This window comes from Paralichthys olivaceus, chromosome 19 (assembly GCF_024713975.1).
Source record: "Paralichthys olivaceus isolate ysfri-2021 chromosome 19, ASM2471397v2, whole genome shotgun sequence".
NCBI lineage: Eukaryota > Metazoa > Chordata > Actinopteri > Pleuronectiformes > Paralichthyidae > Paralichthys > Paralichthys olivaceus.
In genome coordinates this window covers 1,942,339-1,964,956 of record NC_091111.1, presented here as the reverse complement: position 1 = coordinate 1,964,956, position 22,618 = coordinate 1,942,339, and the positions used below count along the sequence as shown (strand labels likewise).

General features: G+C 39.2%; 1 protein-coding gene across 2 annotated transcripts in view; it reads left to right on the top strand.

Annotated features, from left to right (window-relative positions):
• Positions 1–22,618, top strand: part of LOC109632423 (heparan sulfate glucosamine 3-O-sulfotransferase 5) — a 68,189-nt gene that overhangs the window by 44,076 nt on the left and 1,495 nt on the right. For both annotated transcript variants that reach the window (XM_069515060.1, XM_020091681.2), the window contains one exon: positions 21,686–21,827. In XM_069515060.1, the coding sequence (XP_069371161.1) occupies positions 21,721–21,827 (107 nt within the window). In that variant the 5' untranslated portion in view covers positions 21,686–21,720. The remainder of the gene's footprint in view (positions 1–21,685; positions 21,828–22,618) is intronic.

Genomic DNA, 22,618 nt, shown 5'->3' with positions numbered 1-22,618 from the left:
TTGCAATTCTTGTGATGCATCATATGGTGCTCTGACTCAGTCTATTTCTAGAATCATCTGCTGTAAAATGTCAATCTGGCATAGAGGTCAATAAATTTAATCCAAAGCCTTTAAAAGTATTTTTTATGAAGACAAAACTACAGCCTTGAATCTAGTTTTACTTGTTTTAAGCTGTTTGATGTGCTCATGAAACAACTTGGTTTGCTTTAGAAAGTTAGAGCACTTCCTTGAAAATCAGATTAAAGCCTCATTTACTCCGTAGGTGCTTTGGAAATGTGATTAAACTCGAATAAATTGTGATGCGTCATGTCTCAGACTGGCTGCTGGAATCACATTTACAGCTGCGCGTGATGGGACTTCACAGCACTTAATTCTAATATCAAGTCCAGAGTGTGGTTAGCTAGACATGACATCATCAGCCTGTGTTGCCGGTACTGTGAGATTTATTTACCTGAAACTCTATGAGATTACGCTGAGATCATTATTTGAAACTCTATATATGTGAGAAACATTCACACCCAAAAGAAATATGTTGATTACAGACACTATCATGGCCCATTAACCCATGAAGAGAATGGAAGCAATTCTAAATGGGATGTCATCTGCCTGTTTCCATTCTGTAATGTATCTTACTCTCGCTTGGCCCTTTGGAGAAAATCGATTCATTTTTCAAAAGAATAGTTATCCAGACCCCCCTGTGCCACTACAGTTCATCAGGTTTAACTCTAAACCTTTAGTCCTACACAGCCAGTCCACTTCCGCCCCGGGGTAAATCACCATGGTAACTTGTGCTGGACCACTAAACCTGATCTGGGGCGGTTCAGAGGATCAGATGAAAACCTGTCCATCAGCCCAACTGCTGACCAATCAGATCACTGGTAAACCAGTCAGGGAGGAAGTGAGAAACGATCGAGCTGAGCAGATCATTTTATAGACGACTGAATTAGTTTAACTTTCAATGTGTCCACTTTTTTAAAACAGAGCTTCCAATAAAAATATGGGGAGAGTTTTTAACACAAAATAAATACATCACGATTGTTGAAGCTTCATTTGAATTCAACACTGTTCTTTGATCGTGACAGAATTCCTGACAGTGTCAGTGCTTTGATTCTCATTCTTTGAGTGCAGCTCAAGATACATGATGAAAAATAAAAACAAATCCATCTGTTGTCTTTTCTTAAAATGATAGATCCACACAATGTTCATGATTACAAGTTAACAATCCGATTGACCTCATCACACATTCACTACCCCTCTTCCCTCCGCACCTGCAGAAACACTTTGACAGTACTTTGTTTCTATCTGCATCACATGTTCATAATAGCTTGTTAATCATCAGTCCTTTGTGCTGTCCAGAGACTCATCCATTACTTAAAGTCACCCTCACAGGAATGTCAGTGTCGCTGTACAGGATGTACTGTATGTGCACATTTCCTTGCCTCATAACAAAGCCCATCATAGACCAATATACCACTGGAAACTTACTGGTCACACACACCGAGAAAGGACTTCTCATTGAAGCAGGAGACATCTTGTGTAGCTTTGACTTTTGAAGTTAGATATATACATAGATTACATTAGCACTTTCATTTTTGCCAATAAGGGAGAACTGGCAACAGCCATTGTTTTCAGGTTAACCGTTCGTCCCAACGCTCTGTGGGAATTTTTTTTTGGCTCATGAACATGTTAAGAAAGCTTTGAGAGGATCAAATGTGTTCAATTAGATCCACAGATTAGCTGATTAGATTTAAGTTGTCAAAGGTCAAGGTCAGAGTGGCCTCCCAAAACATGTTTTTGGCTTCTCAAATCTGGCTTTGAATTTTGACCACTTGGACTCAAAAGTCACGTCAAAATAGAAATGAAATAGAAACTGAAACTGCAATGGTTGGCAGAGCCATACACAGCGTGGTATTTCTAGTTTCAAGTATATTTTAACTATGCAATCAACGATGTAACTCAGTTATAATGCAGAGGATGTTTTATGTCTGGGAATCCTTATATATATAATACTTGCCTTTATCTGAGAATTGATGGAATTAAAAATTCATGAAGCAAACAAAGTTTCTGACCAGGCATTGCTGAAAGCAGCAAGTTCAAATTGTCATTTAAATTAGATTCTTCATAAACATAAATAAACAGGAATAACATCCCAAGTCTACATTACTCCTTCAGTCCAGATTTCCCCTGCAGTCTAAACAAGGTATCTGCATCGAAGCACTGCAGAAGTGAGAGAAATGAATAGATTCAAGTGTTCGACACGGAGAGTCATGTTGTTTTGTGGTGTGGTGTGTATTTATTTATTCTTTCACTGTCTCTACCTTGTGTGTTATAATGAATACTGTTGAGATTAAAAAGAGCCAATATGTAGCTCAGCCATGTTCAGTGAGCTCTGTGTTGATGCACAAAAGAACACAGACGGGTTCGTTAACATTCAACGTCAACACATGCCATCTAATATTCATGATCCTTACTCGCTGCAGTCTTCATTGGTGGTAACAAGGCATTTCTGTCTGCCCGCGCTCTGATGGCAGTGCTCCTGCCCTCAAAACACACACACTCGCACTCACACACACAGTCCATGCCTGTAATGTGAAACTGTGGATTTTGCTAAGTTAAGGCAGTCATGAATTATTAATTGTAATAAGTAAAGCTTCCAGGCTTGTGTTTTATTGCATCCTCCTTCGCCGCTGTGCGACATCACAGAAATGGCAAATGTGTCTGAGAAAGACAATAAAGACAGAGTTGTGCTTTGTTTCATCTGTAACTGAAGACCTCTCCACACTCCAATCAGACTCCCAGTGTCTGGCTGTGTGAGACCTGGAGCATTTTATTTTCTTCACCTTCATCTCCTGCATTATAATTGCATCAAGTGTTTATTTAAGGGCAACAATACTTTGCAAAGTCCAAAGGCTAATTGCAAACCACTGAAATGGAAGTGTGTGTAGCTTAAGGCATTGCGAAAAACACCTGAAGATCTCCAGCACAGTTATCTTTGTCTTTTACAAAAGATGCATTATCATCTGTGGAGTGCAAGGGCTTGGTTTTTCAAAAGGATTTTTCCGTTATTGTAACTTGCGTAAATGCTTTCTCTTAAGAAAGCTTAATCACGAGAGGGAACTACAAAACAAGTCCAAACTCACAATGGATCTGAGCGCAGGTGTCTGTGATTTATTATCCTTATCCTTAAAGCTAATATAAGCCTGAGTTAAAGCAAGTACAACCTATTGTCAAAGACACAAAAGTACAAACAGTACTCATATACTTTCCATATGGATTTACACTAACTCTGTTCCAGAAACTGCAGGGTCAGGTATAGACACAGCACAGACTGTGAGCAAGTCTGGGTCCCAGGTAGCAGCAAGGGTGAATAAATATTGTATCATGACTGACATTCCAAGGACAGCAAAACATAGGTGTGTATAATGGATTGCATTATGAATGTAGAATCAGTATCTGAAGTGTGTAGTAAACTATATGCTCCTGGCATAGCTGAAAATGTGTCATTTTTCCTGCTCACGAATTATACACAAGATTTCACTGTGATGTTATTTGTCAAGAAAATAAGTGAACAGACAAACACAATGATTTATTGGTACACTTTTTCAAGACCCAATGATGAATTTGTAAAACTTGGGCAACAAGTTTCTTCTTTGGAGTTGTGTTTCTGCTTATCTGAATAAATGAATGGTTACTCAAGCTGATTTACGTTTCTGTTTAATGTTTTGCACTAAACATAGAATTTATTCCCCTGTGCACAAAGTGCAAGTGTTTGTCGATACACAGCCGCAGTGTGTGAGCGGCGCGTGATGGCTGCGGCAGGGTTTGGGACTGCTGCGTGACGCGGTTGTCTGTTGTTCACACAGGCTGGTCTGCTGCAGAGTTGCATTGTGAGGTTTCTGGTATGATCACTATGTTTGTAAAGGTACGACTATGATATGAAGCTGTGCATCTTCTGGTGAAATAAAAATTAACACCTTGTTAAACCAAATGAATGGATTCAGTCAACAGAAACGGAAGAGTGCTTTTACCTTGACACTTTTAGAGAAAGCGTTGCAAACATTTATGCCAGTGTGGCCTGGCATAGCTGCCAATACTACAAAAGACTAGATGGCTGCTAATTTCTTACAGCTAATTGCTTAAAAATATTAATTCTCCTCGTGTTTTCCCTTGAATAATGGATGGTCTGGGTTTTACCATGGACCAGGCTCTTAATTTTGGATTAACATGTGTGATGGAAATCTGAAAATACAAGAGGCTGGATACCAAATTCGTCTTTGTGTATTTATTAGGGGCTTTCTGCAGAAAGGATCAACACAGAGAGTCACAGGGATCTCAGAGTGCCGATGGAGAACACTCAAATGCAAGCTTATATATAGGAGAACTAAGGCTGTTTGACTGAGCCAGTTCAAACATATTTGCACACGTTTCCTTGATAAGATAAAGCATAATCCCTTGGACAGTCAATAAGTAATAGAAAGGTCATAAAGGTAATAGAAAGGTCATTCAGGTTTCAGCTCTCAAACAGTTCAGGTCTTAAAAGTCTCATACGGTATATAAAAGTTACTTTTCAAATGCAAAATAGTTTCCCACCACGCTTAGTTATTTTTCCGCTACACATGTTTTAAATAAATATACAATCAGTTTATGGTGTATTTTGATAATAATAATACATTTTTTTAAACAGCACCTTTCAAAACCAAAGCTTCAAAATGCTTTACAAGATTCAAAAATTATAACAATATTAAATTGTTAAAAATAAACCCTAACAGTCAAAAATGGGCCATTTGATAAAGTGAGTTTGAGGAACAGATTTAAAAGAAGATACTGAGTTTTTTCATGAGCAGTACATCTATCAACATGGTGTAAATGTTTCAGGTCGAACATAAATGTCAGGATAACAGAAGTCAAAATTGCAAAAATGTCCCACATTACCTGAAATTAGCCGATGTGTTTTGTCACTGTGTCCTTGAGCGTGACCCTATTCTTCCTGTACACTTCACAGTACATCTCTCTGGATGAGTGGCTGCAGAATATAATTGAAATTCCGAGGATGATCAGACCAGCCAATCTGTGACTGACATGAGACAATAATGTGACTTGAAGACTGTGATCGACACAGCTCTGGTCTGGAAACTCATCTAGCTAATGTGAATCTCAGTATCAACATCATTAACTGCAATGAAGCTATCACAAGCTACATTGTGTTCACAGTAAGGATGTGTGCAGACTGCAGTGCTTCCATCCAAGTCTCTTTAGTAATTCAACTTCTGTGCTCCTTGCAAACTGTTTCCTGAACCCACAACAGAAAATAACTTTAAACCTCAAGGTTTCATTGGTATAATGACACCTTATGGATAAAATGTATTAATACTTTGAAAGATCAGACTAACAAAAGAAACCACAAACAAACAGCTGTCTACATAGATGTTTCCAATACATACAGACCTATCAATTATAAAAATCAGTTGTTAGTCACAGCCCTAATCGGTTCAGTAATAATCCATAATTGCAGGAAAAGTGTTTTTAACATGTTTTTTTTAAATGAGATGTTTCTCTGATTCTCTGATTTGGATAATTATTTTACAATTAGTGATTTTTCTCTCCCTAATTAATTTGGCATTGCAGAATTTTTTATGCAGCCAAGCTGTACTTCTTTTAACAAATAGAAAAAGAAAGCACAACTTCTAACAATTAACTACTTATGTATGTACTGTGAAAAAGTGTTTTTACTTAGACTAACTACTTGATTCTTGGTTATACTTCTTATTAATATGTTGCAAACAGATATGAGAATGGTATCAGTCTTTCCACCGAAAAGCAATTATCCCAAAACGTCTAACTAGTCCTTCAGGTAATATTTGCAAACCACCTTGGACAAAAGCCAACCATTACCACCCACTAATATCTGGCTTTTATCTTCAGTGTGAAAGAGACGTTCTTTGCCAAGTCAAATTATTCTTTTGAATTAAGAGCCTCCTGCTCGGATCAGCAGAAATGTAACCATGACACCAGGGTCCTATACCACGAAGCAGAATTTGCAATTATTGTGGTAACTTCAGGTCACTTGAAGTTTTCAGTCCTACAACACTTGTTCCCTTCTTATCTGGGTAAATCACCATGGTAACTTATGCTGCTAACAGCTAATAGAGATAAAAGATCAACCCCTATAAAAGCACAGAGCACTGACCAATCAATTCCTTTGAAACATGACTTCACTGTTCTTAGAGGATCCCAGGAAGGGTCTCTGAGGAGGACAAGGGTCATCAGAGAAATCCTTTGCTAATGAGCGCCTTTATGAAAGATGTAAATGGTTTGAATGGTCTGTATTTATACAGAGCTTTTCTAGTCTTGATGACCACTCAAAGGGCTTTACAGTTCAGTTTGCCATTCACCCATTCATACAGTGCATCTATTAGCAGCACTTTTTTCTATGCGGGGCAATATGGGGTTCAGCATCTTTCCCAAGGAAACTTCAGCATGCAGATGGGGAAAACCGGGATCAAACTGCCGACCTTTTGGTTGGAGGATGACCACTCTACCCCTCAGCCAAAGCCGCCCATTAGATTGAATGATATCCCAAAGTCAGCTGCTGGAGCTGTATACATACAACCTGACAAATGTGCTCATACTGCCACAGACTGCACAGCTCTATGTTTCTTTGCTTGTGGGAGTTACTTGTTGTTGTTTTGCTCTGAAGTGCTCTAGAGCCCACCAGGGTTGCACTTGAAAGAATAAGGCTAAAACTCTCATCCACAAAATGAGAATCTGTGTAGATTACACTTTAATGTTATGGAACACAAACAAAAGTATAGTCAGAACTACCCTTGTCCTAATGTAAGGAGAGTTTTACTATAAAGACATTGACTTACACATTCAGGCTGTTTTTTTTTCTGGATAATGCGTTTGCACTTGTATTTGTCTACTGACATCATACTTGACCATGACAGTAATTGGTCATAGGCAGTAAAAACCACCCCTTTCATATGAACACGCTATATTTAAATAAGGAAAACTTAGGTTGAACTACAGAATTGATAACCAACATCGTGCTTCCACTTAGCCTTATTGGATTTGTTAGGTTAAGTCAAGACAGATAACGGAAAGATATCCTGTGTGTCTTGAACTGAAATCGTAATACAGGCCCGTGGGTGAATATGCTAACTCTTGCCCACTTTCTTATGCTGTGAGAAAAAAATTGTGTGGCAGTAATGACGTATTCCAAGCAGCCACTGGCCAGGTGGTAGGTCATCACTTAGACGAACACACCCGCTTACTCTATTTCATACTTGTTTTTGTATGATGATGATTCTGATATAGTTGATATTATTTATTACATTTTTCAAAACTGGCACAATATGTCGAGAAAGAAGAGTATTGGACCAGCCCAGCAGTCTGAGAAAGGGTTAATGAAACACTGAAGACAGCTTTGTCCTTCTGAGTTGTGCTACTTGCCAGCACTCCAGTGGAGCAATGATCCCGGGCAGTGATAGGCCTCTGCTGAGAGAGGTGGATGAAATTTTAAACACCCAAGCTGTCATCTTTATGCAAAGCAGAGCAGAGGGCCTGTCAGAGGGAATCACAAGGTGCTTGATGGTTGGAAACAGTTAAAAGGCTTTTGCGTAAGTGCTGTGTGGCTAATTAGCCGCATGCATATGTCTTCTCCCACTGCAGGGCTGCTCCTACACCGGGAGCCTCCCTTGCTTCCCTCAGCCCTGTCTTCAACAATCTGCAGGACATTCACACAGACTCTCAAACTCTTGCTAACATCATATCTGCGTCAGTGTCACTTACAGTTGAGAACAGCGGATGGACACGCCTTGGCTCTTGATATGGTTTCCAAAGGGAGCATGCATACTGTAAAAGAGCTGCTCTGCAAGGATGGGCCAAGGTTGCTGCAGTTCACACCAACAAAGAGGAGCTGATCAGAGGCTGAGCTGACAAACAAGGAGGTGAATGGTGTGAGAATGCTGTATCTCAGGGAGATATCTCAGCAATCCCAGCAGTGTTTTCATGACTCAGAGACTCCTGCCTTACACATTACTCAGCTTTAACCTCTGCCTGCCACCTCCCTCCCTCTGTTCTCCCCCAGGGCCTCTGCTAGTCCAGCTATGAAATGAGGTGACAAGATTTTTCCTGTGTGGATGGGCCCCCCTTCTTCAGCCGTAAAAGAATGATGGCATTTGGTGTGTCTGTGTGTGACCTTGTTTTATACATTTGTGGTAAAACTGTTACAACTTTGAAGTTATAATCTTTAAAGCTGGACCAGTTTTTATTTTTCACACCAGGTCAACACTCTGCAACTCCCCAAAACTCCACAAAGTGATTTCCAATCCCTAATTGGAAAATAAGTATTGATGGTAGGCAATCAGGACCACAATAATGTGTGATCAATTGACTGACGTTTGTCAGAAATATGAAAAACATCATATAGGATATTTCCTGAGATGTGATGCCAGGGACAATGTTTTTCCCACAGCTCTAAATTAGACTTTGACATCAGACACCAAAATGAGCACTTGACTGGTTTATATTTAAAGATAACCAGAACCGTCGGGCACTAAATAAAACTGGATTACCAGGTGCCCTGGTGGGCTACGTTGGCGATTACACAGGGCTGTCTAGTAGCAGGGGGCTGCTGCCCTGCTGTGCCCATTATTTAACCTCCAAAATCTTCTTTCAACACACATGTTGACTTCAGACAGCAGAATATCAAGTTATCCTCTCCCCCTCCACCTGAGGCTATATACATAAATATGTTTTGTTTGAAAGGCATCAACTCTCCACAACTGTGTTTTCGTCTGCACAGGCAGAAAAAGAGACCCTGACCACTGCTTCCCTAAATGGGTATTTGCTGATTTGCCAGCCTCCTATCACATGACCCCCTTCTGGAAGAAAGTCAAGAACCATTTTGAACTGAAGCAAAACATTTGAAATTGTTGAACAGCAAGGAGCTGATTAAGATGTTCTGAAAGCATGAGAGAAATCTATGCGAACTAAGGCATTAACGATTACAGACGAGCTGTCCAGTGACCTCCTCTTGCACTGTGGGAACCTCAGGGTGTAAAATCAGGACCTAGGTCGTCTTGGTGATGCAGTTGCTGTGGGGACAGAGCATGCTGCTAATATGGTGTAGACTCGTTCAGTGTTTTACTTTGGTCTTTGTCATGTTTACAATTATCAACAACGCAGTGTCTTGACCAGAAGTGTGCTCATTGCTCATGAACTTGAAATGCTGAGTAAATCAGACTTCAACTGAATATCTGGATAGAGAGCGTCTCAGAAGGATGTCTATTCTTGTAGCTTCTGCTGTTTGTACATGTTGAGCAGCAGAGTGCCCCAATGTGGGGAGCAGCATGTCGGGGTAAAAGAGGAAAATCAGAAGCCACAGAGGCAAGGTGCTGCAGGGAGTTATGGGACTTGAGTGAAGACACGACAGGTGGAGCTCCGAGGCTTGGCAACAACGTCTGTCTGTCTGCCTGTAGGGCCACAACCACACAACAGCAGTCCCCTGTTCCTTCCACAGCTGTAGGTTGAACCTGTTAGGACACAGTCTTTTCTCTAGGCGATGGGGAGGGGGTGGTGGTTCACCGGCTGTTAGAGTCACACAGCTGCTTCAGAGACCACTCTGCTAGCAGGTGTTTGTACCTGATGTGATTCAGGATCTCCCAAGAGGTGGAGAGACCAGAGAGTCCCTCCCATCACACACACACACACACACACAAACACACACAGCTTTTCCACCATAACCCAAGCCCTCCGCTACCAAGTGCACTTAAAGGTTCAGTGTTTAGAATTTAGTGACATCTAGAGGTGAAGTTGCGTGTTACAGCTGACTACTCCTCATCTCACCCTCTCCTTCCAAACATGCCAGAGAACCTGTGGTGAACTTCAGTTGTCATGAAAACTCAAAAGGTTTTAGTTTGTCCAGTTAGGACGACAGTAAAAAAACATGGCGGTCTCCACAGTGGGGACCCTCCTCCATGTAAATATAAAGTTTTTAAATATGAAGAGCCTATTCTATGGTAAAGAAAACAATAATTCATACAATTTAGATGAAACACACGAGTGAAAACATCACTTGGATTATTTTATATTCAATTTCTGCCAAAAATCCCTTTCACCTAAATTTTACACACTGGACCTTTAAATTTAAGAGTAAAAACAGATCTTCTTAGTTAATCTTACAGGGATGCTCTGCTCGAAAAAGTTGGATTGCTCCCTCTGAGTTTGAGGTGAGTTGCTCCCCAAAGTGAAAAAGTTGAAATATGGTTTGTATGCCCTGGAGGCATTATGTTTTGGGGTTGTCCATCCGTCTGTCTGTCCGTCCGTCCGATTTCTGTGAACATGATATCTCAAGAATGCCTTGATGTAATTTCCTCAACTTTGGTACAAAGATTCATTTGGGATCAAGGATGATTAGATCAGATTTTGATGGTCAAAGGTTAAGGTCACTGTGACCTCACAAAGCACATAGCTTTGCCTTTTGAAGGAAGGAATCCTTTCGCATTTGGCACAAACATTTACTTTGACTCAAGATATAAATCACTTGATTTTGGTATCACAAAATATGTTTATATCACAAAATATGTTTATATCACAAAATATGTTTATCGTAAGATCAGCTTGAGGGAACGTCTTCAAATTTGGTACAAATGTTTACTTGGACTCAAAGATGAACTGATCACATTTTGGTGCCTGGCAGTCAAAGGTCAAAGTGAACTCACACCCCTGTGAAAGTGATATTAGGACTGCCCGTAGGGAATTTCATTATGTCTGTCACAATTCACTTGGACTCACAGATTAACTTTCAGTTGTCAAAGGTCAAGCCCTCAAAAGGTTTTGGGTCTCTTGAATGTGATGGTTTGAGTCTGCTTGAGGGAATTTCAACTTTTGATCAGTTGTCAATTGTCTTTAAAGATGAAGTGATCACATTTCTGTGGTCAAAGGTCCCAGTGACCTCATACGACTCTGGAAAACAAATAATGTAGAAATATGTACATGGAAACTGTACTGGTTGTCAGAGGCATACCGCCACAGGGCAGTAATTCTAGTTTTCACAGGTGAGGAGATGTTGGAGCAGGTAAAGGACATGCAGACCATTGTGGTGTCAGCAGTATTATAAACAGGGAGTTGAGCCGTAAGACAAATCTATTGATTTAACAGTCAATTATGTCCCTCATCTATGGTCATTTGTGATCTTTGTGAGTTTTAGTTTGATAGCATTTAACAGTGCATATTTATGCCTATTTGAAATTTCCCAACAAAATCACTCAGAATGTGTTATTGTAGGTTTTACCTTTAGCTCCCTGGAAGCAAGGTTAATGGCAAGGAGTTGCGAGACTAAATCAAAATTGTAAAGCTCCACCAAAACAATTAGGTAATCGATGCTAAAAGGCTGTGTGGGGGGATGGGAAGGGACAGTTTATATAGTGGATTGATCAGAGACTTTTAACTGAAATCAGCTGCCTGCTCCAACTAGAACACAGAGAGTAAGGTTATGGGTGGCAAAACCAACACAATAAACAAAAAGAATCTTAAAAGCTCTGTAAAGCTGACAGGGTGCTGGTAGTTATTTTTTTATGTGGGTCACTCGATTTCACATATTTAGATTCATATTTCAAAACAAAAGCCTTACTCTGTGCAGCTTTGATAATGTTGATTGATTGAAGTGATTCCCTTTGGTCCTGGTTGAGATCCGACCCCAGTGTTAGCCAGTTGCTGGGTGCAATGAAAATACTTGATTTTCTCGTCTAGATCAAGTGCAGTTTTGCTCACCTCTCAAACCTACCTCGGGAGTGTTTTATTCCATTTTGGCATATTTTTAAAACCAGAGATGGCATCTGATGGCATAGTAACTAGCAGTTTGATGTTTGAAGTGGTATGTATTGTATGCTGTCTCACACCTCTTAAAAGGCTTTATCTCAGTATTCATCGGAACCTTTCGAAGGAGCGCCCTCGTCTTTGTCTTTGTGTGCCTGCATATGTGTGGGTTTTGTGTGTTGTGTGTTAAAATGGGAGTAGCTTAACACTCTACACAGAGCCTTGAGATAAAACAGCAGAAAGCTTGAGGGGATATGTCTCCCAACTCAAAGTTTATGACTGCCAGTTTATTTTGTGTTTGAAGGTCACTGTTGGGAGTAAAGGCAGATTTATTGGTTTGGAAGTTCTACACTGGGTTGACATTCTCTGCTGTATTCCTGGTTTCAATGTCGTCACATCAGAGTTTTGTGAGACACACTCTTGGGCTCATTGTTAAATTTAGTAATTGGCCAGTAGGTGTTGGGGATAAAATGAACTTCACTCAGTGTTCACATGGCAGGTGTCTTAGAGATGTAGGATTTGTGATAACTGTCTCTATAATGAGAAAGTGCAACACTAGATCATCCCCTTTTTCACATGCTGACAAATCTGAGTGTCATGACAGCGCTGTTATCATGGTACTCAAGTTTGTATTTTACTCAAGGCATAAAAGAGACAGTGTGATACAGTTTGAAGTCTATCAAAATTAGTGTTGCATAAGTCATATTCAGTAAACTGTTCCCCCGGGCATTTGTATGTTATCTTCATTCAGGTCATATCTAACATAAGACTTTAATCACTCTAGGAGAGAAAATTACAACTTGAACTTAAATCTGAACTTGTTTCCAGTGTCTTGAATGAGGTAATTTACTGAGGAAGTACACTGTACATCAGCACAAAAGAACAGGAAATTAAAAGATTCAGCAGAGAATTCATAATTTCTTTATATTCATAGGTTAGAATGACATTGTATTTTTGCTATTGTGTTGTATTTATGACTATATTATGTGTCACTCATTTCAGGTAAAAAAATTAATAAATAGATAATCATGATGTTCTTTGGTATATTTAGCATTTGTTTATTCTGGATGTCTTTTGATGGACAAATATATACAGAACTATTTATAAACACAAAAGTTTTGGAAATAAATTACTGGGTGTCCTCCTTCTTTTTTTCCCACTGTCTTTGTCCACCAGCCAAATTCTTTGGTTTTTGAGCGATGGAGGTAAATCGGTGAGCACAGACCTGTCCAAAGAGTACCTCGCCTCTCACACTGGGATTGACGAACAGTCCACCATATTGTAGTGTTCATGGCCATGTGGTTAAGATGATGAACTAGAAATCTATTAGGGTATCCCCACATGGGTTTGAATCCTGTGGAAAAATTTTTGATTTCTTCAGTGTTTAGAAACCAACTCATAACCATACAGCGGCACCATCCTTGTAGAGAGATGCTCTTACAAAAGGGAAATGTTGAGTTCTGTATTTCAAATACATAGATGCACACAGCTTTGCAAAGCATGTGCTCTGTCAATAACATTAGGTGCATTAGGTTAGCTTATTATTCTCTTCTCCTCATGGGCTTCTATTCTTGTCTCCTCTTTCAATTTATTCCACAGCTAACTTCGTCATCAAACATCCAAATTTCTTGTTTTTGGGGCACCAGTGGTAGAGAAGTGGGCATAGCTGCCTTCCAAGTTGTCGCAGGTTAGATTCCTGGTCATTGCGCTTAGTTTTTGTCTCAATCTCTTTGATGTATTGTTCCCCAAGGGTTGTGTAGGAACATCGTTTTGTTTTCAATCCACTTACAGAAAGAACACCAAGTGGAACATGAGGAGATATCTGTTTGATTTGATTTTGTATTAGATTATGTCAATGCTGCACAACAAAAAAAGTGTGTGGTGCCAATCCAGGCTGAGATTGGACATGTGTCGGGGTACACTCTGGACAGGTTGCCAATGTATCACAGGGCTAACATATACAGTCAAACAACTATTGACACTCACATTCACCAAAGACTTTATTTAATCTCACCCCTTATTTGGAAAATAATTAATTAATAGGATGTTGCTCAGTGTTAGGATGCATGCTTTGAATGTTGCTCAAACTGGATAGGGGTCAACCGTGAATTAGTTTGTTTTTCATCAGTGTCAATACGTTGATTGTGTCAGTCAGTTGACAATGACGAGAAAAAAAACTAGTGCATTGTTGAGCCCTAACTTTCTATTTTGAAAGATTATGAATTAATATATAGAAAACAGAGAACTCTCTCTGTACAACTATGAAACAAAGACTCTGTCCCTCACACACATACAAACACTCTCTCTGACATACTACCGCTATGTACGTATATATATCTTACCATGATGTTTCTTATAAAACACATATTGTCACAGGATAAAATGATGGCAGTAGACTTGGAGCCTAAGGGATCTGTAGTGATGGGTGATAAATAATGTAGGTGCAATATCACAAAATGGACGCCTAGTTTAGAGGAGTGGGGTGGAGGTCGGTTAAGGGTGGAGCTCTAAGCTGAACAGCAGAATCACTCCCTTGTGCATCAATAACAATAATAAGGCACATAGTGGTGAATTATTCATCAGTGCTCTACCCTCTCCATGTCTCCCTCCACAATGTCCTCAGCTTACTTAACTCCAGCATGAAAAGCAACATCCATCCGTCTCCATCCAACTTTGAAGAATACATTTTCACTAACAAAGAACCAAATGTATAATATTTCTTTTGTGCTTTTCTTACATGTAAATGTTTTTTGATGACTGAATAACTTAATCCTTCATTGCCTTGGAGTGTGCACCAGTTCTGTCACAGTTGTAAGGCTGTGTGAAGTCGACTGTGGTGGTGACTGCCATTTATAGTCAAGGCTCGCTCCACAAATCAAAGATGAACAGTCAGCTATGTGCAACAATAATAACTGTTCAAACTGTGAAGGAAAAAAAGATCTGGGTCTTGATTTTACAATTTTCTACAACATTGTGTGTATGGTGTATGATGACACTACTCATCACCTCTGTTGCAGAGAGGAATAGCAAATCAGCCCAAAATGAACACTTGAGTTGAAATCACCTCAATCACCTCCCATTGAAGTTTGAAATCTCTGGGGTTGCATTTTAGTCAGGACTTGCAGAAACAGAGACGCCTGCGCATAGGCTACGGCCTAGCTCCGACACAGAAGCATAACCTTAATACATTGCCTTTCTTACTCCAACAGAACAGCAAACAAGCAAAGGTTTGTGTGTTTATAATAAACAGACTCAGAGCTGCAGGTGAATGGCTGCTGTGTGGGAGGAGATAGAGGCGGGTTCAAATGTATACATTAATAGATCTGTAAATACTCACTGAGATAAAGGTGTATAATTACATCCAAGCCATTTTAATGCCATGAATGTATTTTTTTCCATTGAAAAAAACCTCTTAATGTGTAATTTTGAGGAAAATAATATGACCTTTAAGAAGTTTAATCAATGCCAGGAGAGGAAATCTAAAATTGTAATAAGGCTTTAGACTTATTATTATGACCATCACAGTTCTTTAGTTCTGTCATGTCCCTGTTCATCTGTATGGATACTGTGTGCCTCTATAAACATTAAGAAATCAACAGCCCACTGTTACAGCAGAGCCCCTCTGAGTTATGTGGGTTGCAGAAAATGGAATTGATCTGACTTGATAGATTTGTGCACAATATAGCATAAGTCTCTCCAAGGATTTTTCCTGCCACACCGGCAGTTGTTAATACTGTTGCTGCTCTTATGACTGAGGCCCCAGGCCCCACAGTTTACAGTAAATGTGAGTGAATGAAGGGGTTGGTGGTCTTCTTCCTACAGCGGTAATTTCACTCACACCATAACAGGATAGGAAGTAATCTAAGATGCAATGGTATTTTATCAGTCCCCACGAGTGCTCATCTAAAATTGAAGTGTAGATTGTAGAATTTCACATGTTCCTGAATTTGGAAACTAATTAGTTCCTATCAGGCCTGTAAACAGTAGCACTTTTCAGTGTTTTAATTACACATATAAAAAGCCAGTCAGCATTGCCTACTGTTTTTTTTGTAATTGTTTTCTGCCGCGCTCCTTCTGAGCCCATTAGCCCAGAACACTGAGCTCATGTATAGTTTGATCAGTAATGACATGTCACTGAAAACTGTGTGTGTGTGTGTGTGTAAATGGTCTATATTTATATAGAGCTTTAATAGTCTTGATGACCACTCAAAGTGCTTTACAGTACCAGTTTTTGCCACCCATCCATTCACACATTCATTCATACAGTGCATATATGTGCAGCAATTTGGGATTCAGTATCTTACACTTCGGCAGAATGGGGAAGACTGGGATTGAACCGCCGACCTTCTGGACCATTGCTGAGCCACAGCCGCGTGTGTGGGTGTGCAAATGTGCTTGTCACTTCTTTCCTGTTTTGTGTGTGGTCAAAGTGAATGAAAGCAGGGTGATGTGAGACGTGTAGAGGTCAGGAGCTGAGATGAGAGAAAATGAAAATTTGACAGAGGAGTGTGATCTTTGTTGGAGTGGACCGGAATTTTAAAATGATTGGAAATGTTATTTTGACATTTCTGACATGAAATGCTTGTAAAGTTACAGAAACAAGGATGGGGATGTCAGTCATTTTGCTCTCCTACATTTGACACCTGAAGTTTATTGATCCCCAGAGGATGATTCTTAATGATTTTTGTGACCCACTGACCTTTTGTTCAGAACTATCATTAGATCACAATTTCCACCTGACTAACACTTTAAAATTGGTCTCCATGTTCCCATTAGATTAACAGTAGATATTCATGGTTCTCAGAAGATGAATATTTGTCCATGGGACCTCTGGATTGTTCCTCAGTCAAGTCAAATATGTTTCCATATTTCTTCTACAAGACGTTCTAATGGTTAGTAATGATTAGTATGATATACATTGAGCCCATTCATGGTTCAAAGAGGATAAACCAATTTAAGTTTAAAATCTCCATTGTGTTAAAACTAAAAACCAGTTTATGTTTCTAGGTTGGAGCATGTGTAACTTTTGCACAATAATGGTCACCTTGGCCAACAAATGCAGGATCATCACTATATCCAATAGTGCAACACTAATCAGAAAACTACTTTATGAATTCAACTTTTGACTTGTAAGATGAAGAGAGACTCACTTCTTCTATTTCTTCTCTGACACAGTGCCACTTTAAAACCTCACAAGGTCAATTGGCGTCCTGGTAATGCTGAACACCCATTAAATTTCAATGACTTCATGAGCCTTATATCACTGCAACCCTCAGGATGAAAGACTTTACATTATAATAACTTAGTTCATTCTTTGCATCACTGACTATATAGATGGATGACACGTCTCCACTTCCTCCCACTCCAAAAAAAAGCCAAAATAGCTCAGATACAGGCGCTGCCAACCTGCCCTGGTGATGTGATTTTGGAACCAGAGTCTGCACAGTTGTGATTAGGAGGGTCGAATGGCTTTATGACCTATACTGCAGCCTGTCACTAGGAGCCAATCAAAGTGTATTGGCTTTACTTTTGGGATCTATCACTTCATCCATCTTGATGTACTGTATAAAATGTAATTTTTAAACTGAGCACTAGCATAATTCTTGCAAAAGTCCCACACTAATGCCATCTCCCCAGAAAAAAAAAAATCAGCAGAACTTTCCAAGCACTGAGGTGTAAAAAACTTTTCAAGTGCGATTTTTCTGATCAGACACCCTGTGCCCATCTACTGCAGTGAGATTTCCCCCAAAGAATATTACTGACAGTGCACTTCATTCTAAAGCATCTGCAGACATTTTTTATTTCCCTTGCTGAGCAGTTCTGTGATCACGGCATCATGCCTAACATCTGTGAAAAACATTTTTACTATTTTCTCAATGCTGCTACCCTCTGGTTGTCTGCTCATGACATGCCACTGTCTTTAAGTTTATTTACTGAGTTTATTTAGGTAACACTGCATTCATTAAGGACACGATAAATCCCTTCTACACTTTGGCAGGAGCAGAGGTGTCAATTCACAAGTGAGCAGCACGAAACACTTTACCAGCTCTGCAGATTAGCAGATAGTAAATAAAAATTTTATTTCCTCTATAGTACTGCATATACCTCTCACTAATTGTATAGCAGAGTTAAATATGCACACACAAAATTCATAGGTTTGTCCAAGTGCATAGTTTATAAAAACAAACTGCTCCATAATTGATAATTCTGTACAAATCCCCTCTTGTGCTCATGGCCTAGCACAGCTGTTCTGGCTGCAGCTCCTTGACAGAGCAAATAATTAATTTCCATGTATGCTTATAAATAAGTCATAAAGAATATGCAGGACGTGGTACTTGCTATTCATTAGTAGGACAGAGTAGTGTCTGCAGAGAGCTGCTATGGGTCTCTGCAGGTCAAAGACTCTGGAAACTGTCTACACAGTCCAAAAGAGTTTCCATTTTAATGAGTTTGAGTGTTTAGTATTTAAAACAAGACTATGCAACCTGTGCTGAATAGTAGTGTGGCCTTAAAGGGATAGTAAAAAAATGTAAATTCACTCATCATCCACTCACCACTATGCCGATGGATTGGTGGGTGAAGTGTTTGAGTCCACAAATCCCTTTTGGAGTTTCAGGTGTAAACAGAGCTGCAGCCGAATCCGATTGAAGTAAATGGTGAAATACACCTCAGACGTAATAAAACAACAGAAAAAAGAAATAACCATACCTCATTGAAAATCTTTACTGATGTACATTCGATAATTTGTTGAACGAAATGATTTTGGGGGTTGTCTTGATTTTGCTTCTCCATTACACCTGTTGTCACTTTAATTTGCACTAAAGGTGAAACTGATTCATTTTCACTTGTACTTCTTAAATGGACATATTGATATCCCTGAAATTTAAATGATACTCCAACCATTAAGTGTTCCCTTAATTTTTTTGAGCAGTTGTATATCTTTGGGCTTTGTTTAGGGTGATATTCAATATCTCAACAGTTTTGAAGGTAATTTTTTATCAGCTCGTAAACAAAAGTTAAAATATTGCATGAAAAATAAGCACAACAAGCTCACTATATTACCTATAGTATCAAATTAGCATTACTGCTAGTCCATAGCTAATAACATTACTTTGTGGGATTATAGATTACATTTAGCTATCATAATGCCACATGTTTAGGCATTAAAGCATATGTTTAAGACTCTTTGCAGGGTTCAGGTTTCCATCAAAGTCAGCTAGAGACATTATAAACAATGGCAGAGATGCATATATATATATATATATATATATGGTGATGGAAATGCAGTGAGCCAGTGATAATCTCCAAAGAAGATGGTTTGTAGGTCACATACATGGCTCCAGACTAACTTTGTTCAACATCATCCCTAAAATCAATTTTAACCATCGAGTGAATGTAAACCGTCCCAAAATCATTGATGTTTCTTTACTTTGTTAGTGGCAAAATAAAAACACAGTTAAAATGTTGAGAAAATAAATTAATAGATTATTTCACTCTGTTCAAGAAAAATATCTTACACTGGTTAAGACAGAATTGTGTCATACTGTGTCATAAACTGAACTGGAAATTTAAAAAAAATAGGACACAGAATTTACTCACAGAACTTGAAGGGAGAAATCTGTGTTTCAGTCTCAGTCTTTGTATTGAGGTCTTCAGGTTATAACAAACGTGGTGTCTGTAAACTCCTAAACAAGAATTAAAAAAATCTTCATTCCCTGGAGCCAGTACTCCACCACTGGGTCACTGCTTTCACTGTGCTGTGCAGGAAGGCCATGAACAGGAGACAGTTGAGCATCTCATTGGACAGACAGGACCTCCAGTCTGACTTGATCCCCTTCATACTGGAGAAGCCATTCTAACAGCAAGGGGAGTTCATGGGGAGGACGAGGGTGATCTCTGCTACCACCAGCGTGTGCTGGAATTGGCCTGAATCAGACGTTACCACAGCACTTGGGAATTTGATTGCCTGTAGTGACGGGCAATTAGTTTCCGTGTGCAACTGGAGGAGGTCATTTCTATAGCAGTGATGCACCCTCAGTCCTGCTGGATGCTGTGTATTTCCCTCTACCTCTGTTAGGTGTTAGCTCCATTAGCTAAACACACCAAGACGCTATTTATTTTTCCTAGGATGCTAAGGCAAGTCAGTTCCAACTAACTAGCTCTTTTGATGATTTCAATACCCTTCTTAACATGCCAATTCTGCCATCACCACATCCATAAGATAACACTTTCTGAATAAACTCATAACATACATCATAAAGTCTGTAGCAATGTGTTGAATTTTTGAATTCATTGTGTATTGAATCAATTATGGATTCAACCTTTTATTACCTATAGGAATAAAAACTATTTTTCAAAAACAAAATCTAGGTTACAATCTAAGTGAAAATATAATCACATTTTCTTGAAATACATTAAGCTTAAAGAAGGTGGATTACTTTAGAAGTAATGTGTCCTGCCCCTAAAGGAAACAGAATGGACAGTATTTCCATTGGAACCTACTAAATGTATGGCTCCCTCTTGTTTCAGAGATACTGGATGTAATGAAAAACATTTCTTTTCCAAATGGGACTCCACAAACAGGGCTGGCCCCTGGCTAACTGGCTTTATTCTTTTGTTCTGTCAGACTGATGAAATTGCAGATGCTTTGCTGGTCTCCCTTCTTAAGTCACCACAAGGCAATACGAGTGAAATGTTTTCCAGTCACACTGGGGTCAAAACCTCTCTCTCTTTGTTTATTAGATGGTCTTGAGGATCTGCTCTATTGGTAATGAGAGGCAGTATTAAAAGGATGGATTTGAGTGCAACTGGCCCTTATGTAATAGTGCTATGACTTCAGTATAGATCGGTTATTCCATGATGTGATTTTCCCAGTCACACTGTGGTAAGCCCGCAGATGTCAGAAGTTATTGAGCTGCAAAAAAAAACAGTCTGTTCTCTGCAGAATTAGCAAACATTTCAGTATGAATGGATACAGTGCCCTCTTTTGGAAGAAAATATTTAATCTTGTATATTTTATTTTAGGATCAAAAGAGCAATAGGCAATACATAATGTGACCATCAGTGCACTTCTTTTGTAAATCCATATCTGTACTTTTTGGGGTTTAAGTTTTGGAGATTTAGATTTTTAAAGTCAAGAGGAAAACCGATCTAATATCTAATAATAATAATATCTTATGATAGTGATTTTACATTACAGCTTGGAGCATAGGGATTTAGTCACTCTGCAATATAACTGGGGGCCAGGCCGTGCTGAGCTTTAAAAGTCATTAAAAGAATCTAAAGATCAATCCCGAATTTAACTGGCACCCAATGAGAAATTAAATGAAATGAGCCCTATGCTTGGTATTGGTTAAAATGCCAGGAGCAGCAGTCTGCAATAGTGGTAATATTGATGATAATAAAAATAATAATGATATAAAATAATATAGAGTCACCAGCAAAAATAATAAGTAATACAAAAAGAATGATTGATGATAATGATTGTTTGATGATAATGTACTTGTGGAGATTTTGAAAAGAAATCAGGGACCAGATTTTGTGAAATGTTGTTATATAACTGAAGGGAGATTCCTGTGTAGTATATCAAACTTTTAATATTACACATTAGTCATTAATACTCTCAAAGCAGGGCTCTTACAGTATGTCTGTATATAAGATCTATCCTCCAGTTGTCAGAAATAGACAAATAAAAGAACGTAACAAAGTGGTGTTGAGCGTTTTCTGTAATGGCACTGCAGCACTTTTCAGGCCCGTTTGAATTGGGCTTAATCACTTGTAAGACTTGATTGAGTGTGTGTTAATAAACATTAGGCTGTCTCTCTTCTCCTCGTGATTAGTAGTTTATGTGCTCTGCTTTCTGCAGGCTGAAGACGCAGTCCTGAAGATTGATGGAGGGCCATGCTATTCAAACAGCAGGCATTGCTGAGACAAAAGCTCTTCGTTCTGGGCAGCCTCGCTATCGGAAGTGTCCTTTATCTCGTGGCTAGGGTTGGGACCTTGGATAGGTAAGTCATCATTGGCACTCTTAGGAATACTGCATATTAAAAGCATCTTTATTTAATCTTGCATCGTTATTTAATATTGTGTGGATAATGTAGCACAGGTTAAGTAAGTTCTTGAAGTTATCTAAATGTACTTCTAGAACTTAGCTGGTCTTAGGACAAAAGGTGAAATTTGTACAATGTCATGTCTGACACATACCCAGTTTTGCGAAAGGAACAGAAAAGAAATGCCTCCTGAGAGCCCAAACTCAGGGCAAGAATTTCATCAGTGGAGCAGCAGCAACAGAAGTTTATATGAAGAAACTGGAAATATTGAAACAACATTAGGAAAAGTTGTTGAAGAGTTGTGCTTTCAGCTAATTACCGGAAAATGTCACCCCACATATTTGGGTTGTGGCTCTTGAGGAAGCTGATAATTATCCCATGTGTCGCTTCCTTGTAGTGACTGACTCTGACTCTGAAGCTTCCCTCAATTTTATGGACCTTTTTAGCATCTCTTAAGATCTCTTTGGTTTTATTGCCTGCAACTTTACAGCTACTTTCAGTCTGCTGCTCTCATCAATGTTGTTTTTAGCAATAATAGCTCTTCCAAACCCATGCTTCTCTAGCACCAGACAGTGGAAACTGGTAACAACCATATAGTAAACATGGTGGAGCATATCACAGCTACAGAAGCTGGTATTTTGGTGCTGACCTGTACAGAAAAGTACTTAGCAAGGGAGTTTTGGACTTAGTAGCCTAGTTTGTTACTTGATTGGCCAGAAACCACAAACACAACTCCAAAGTATTGCCAA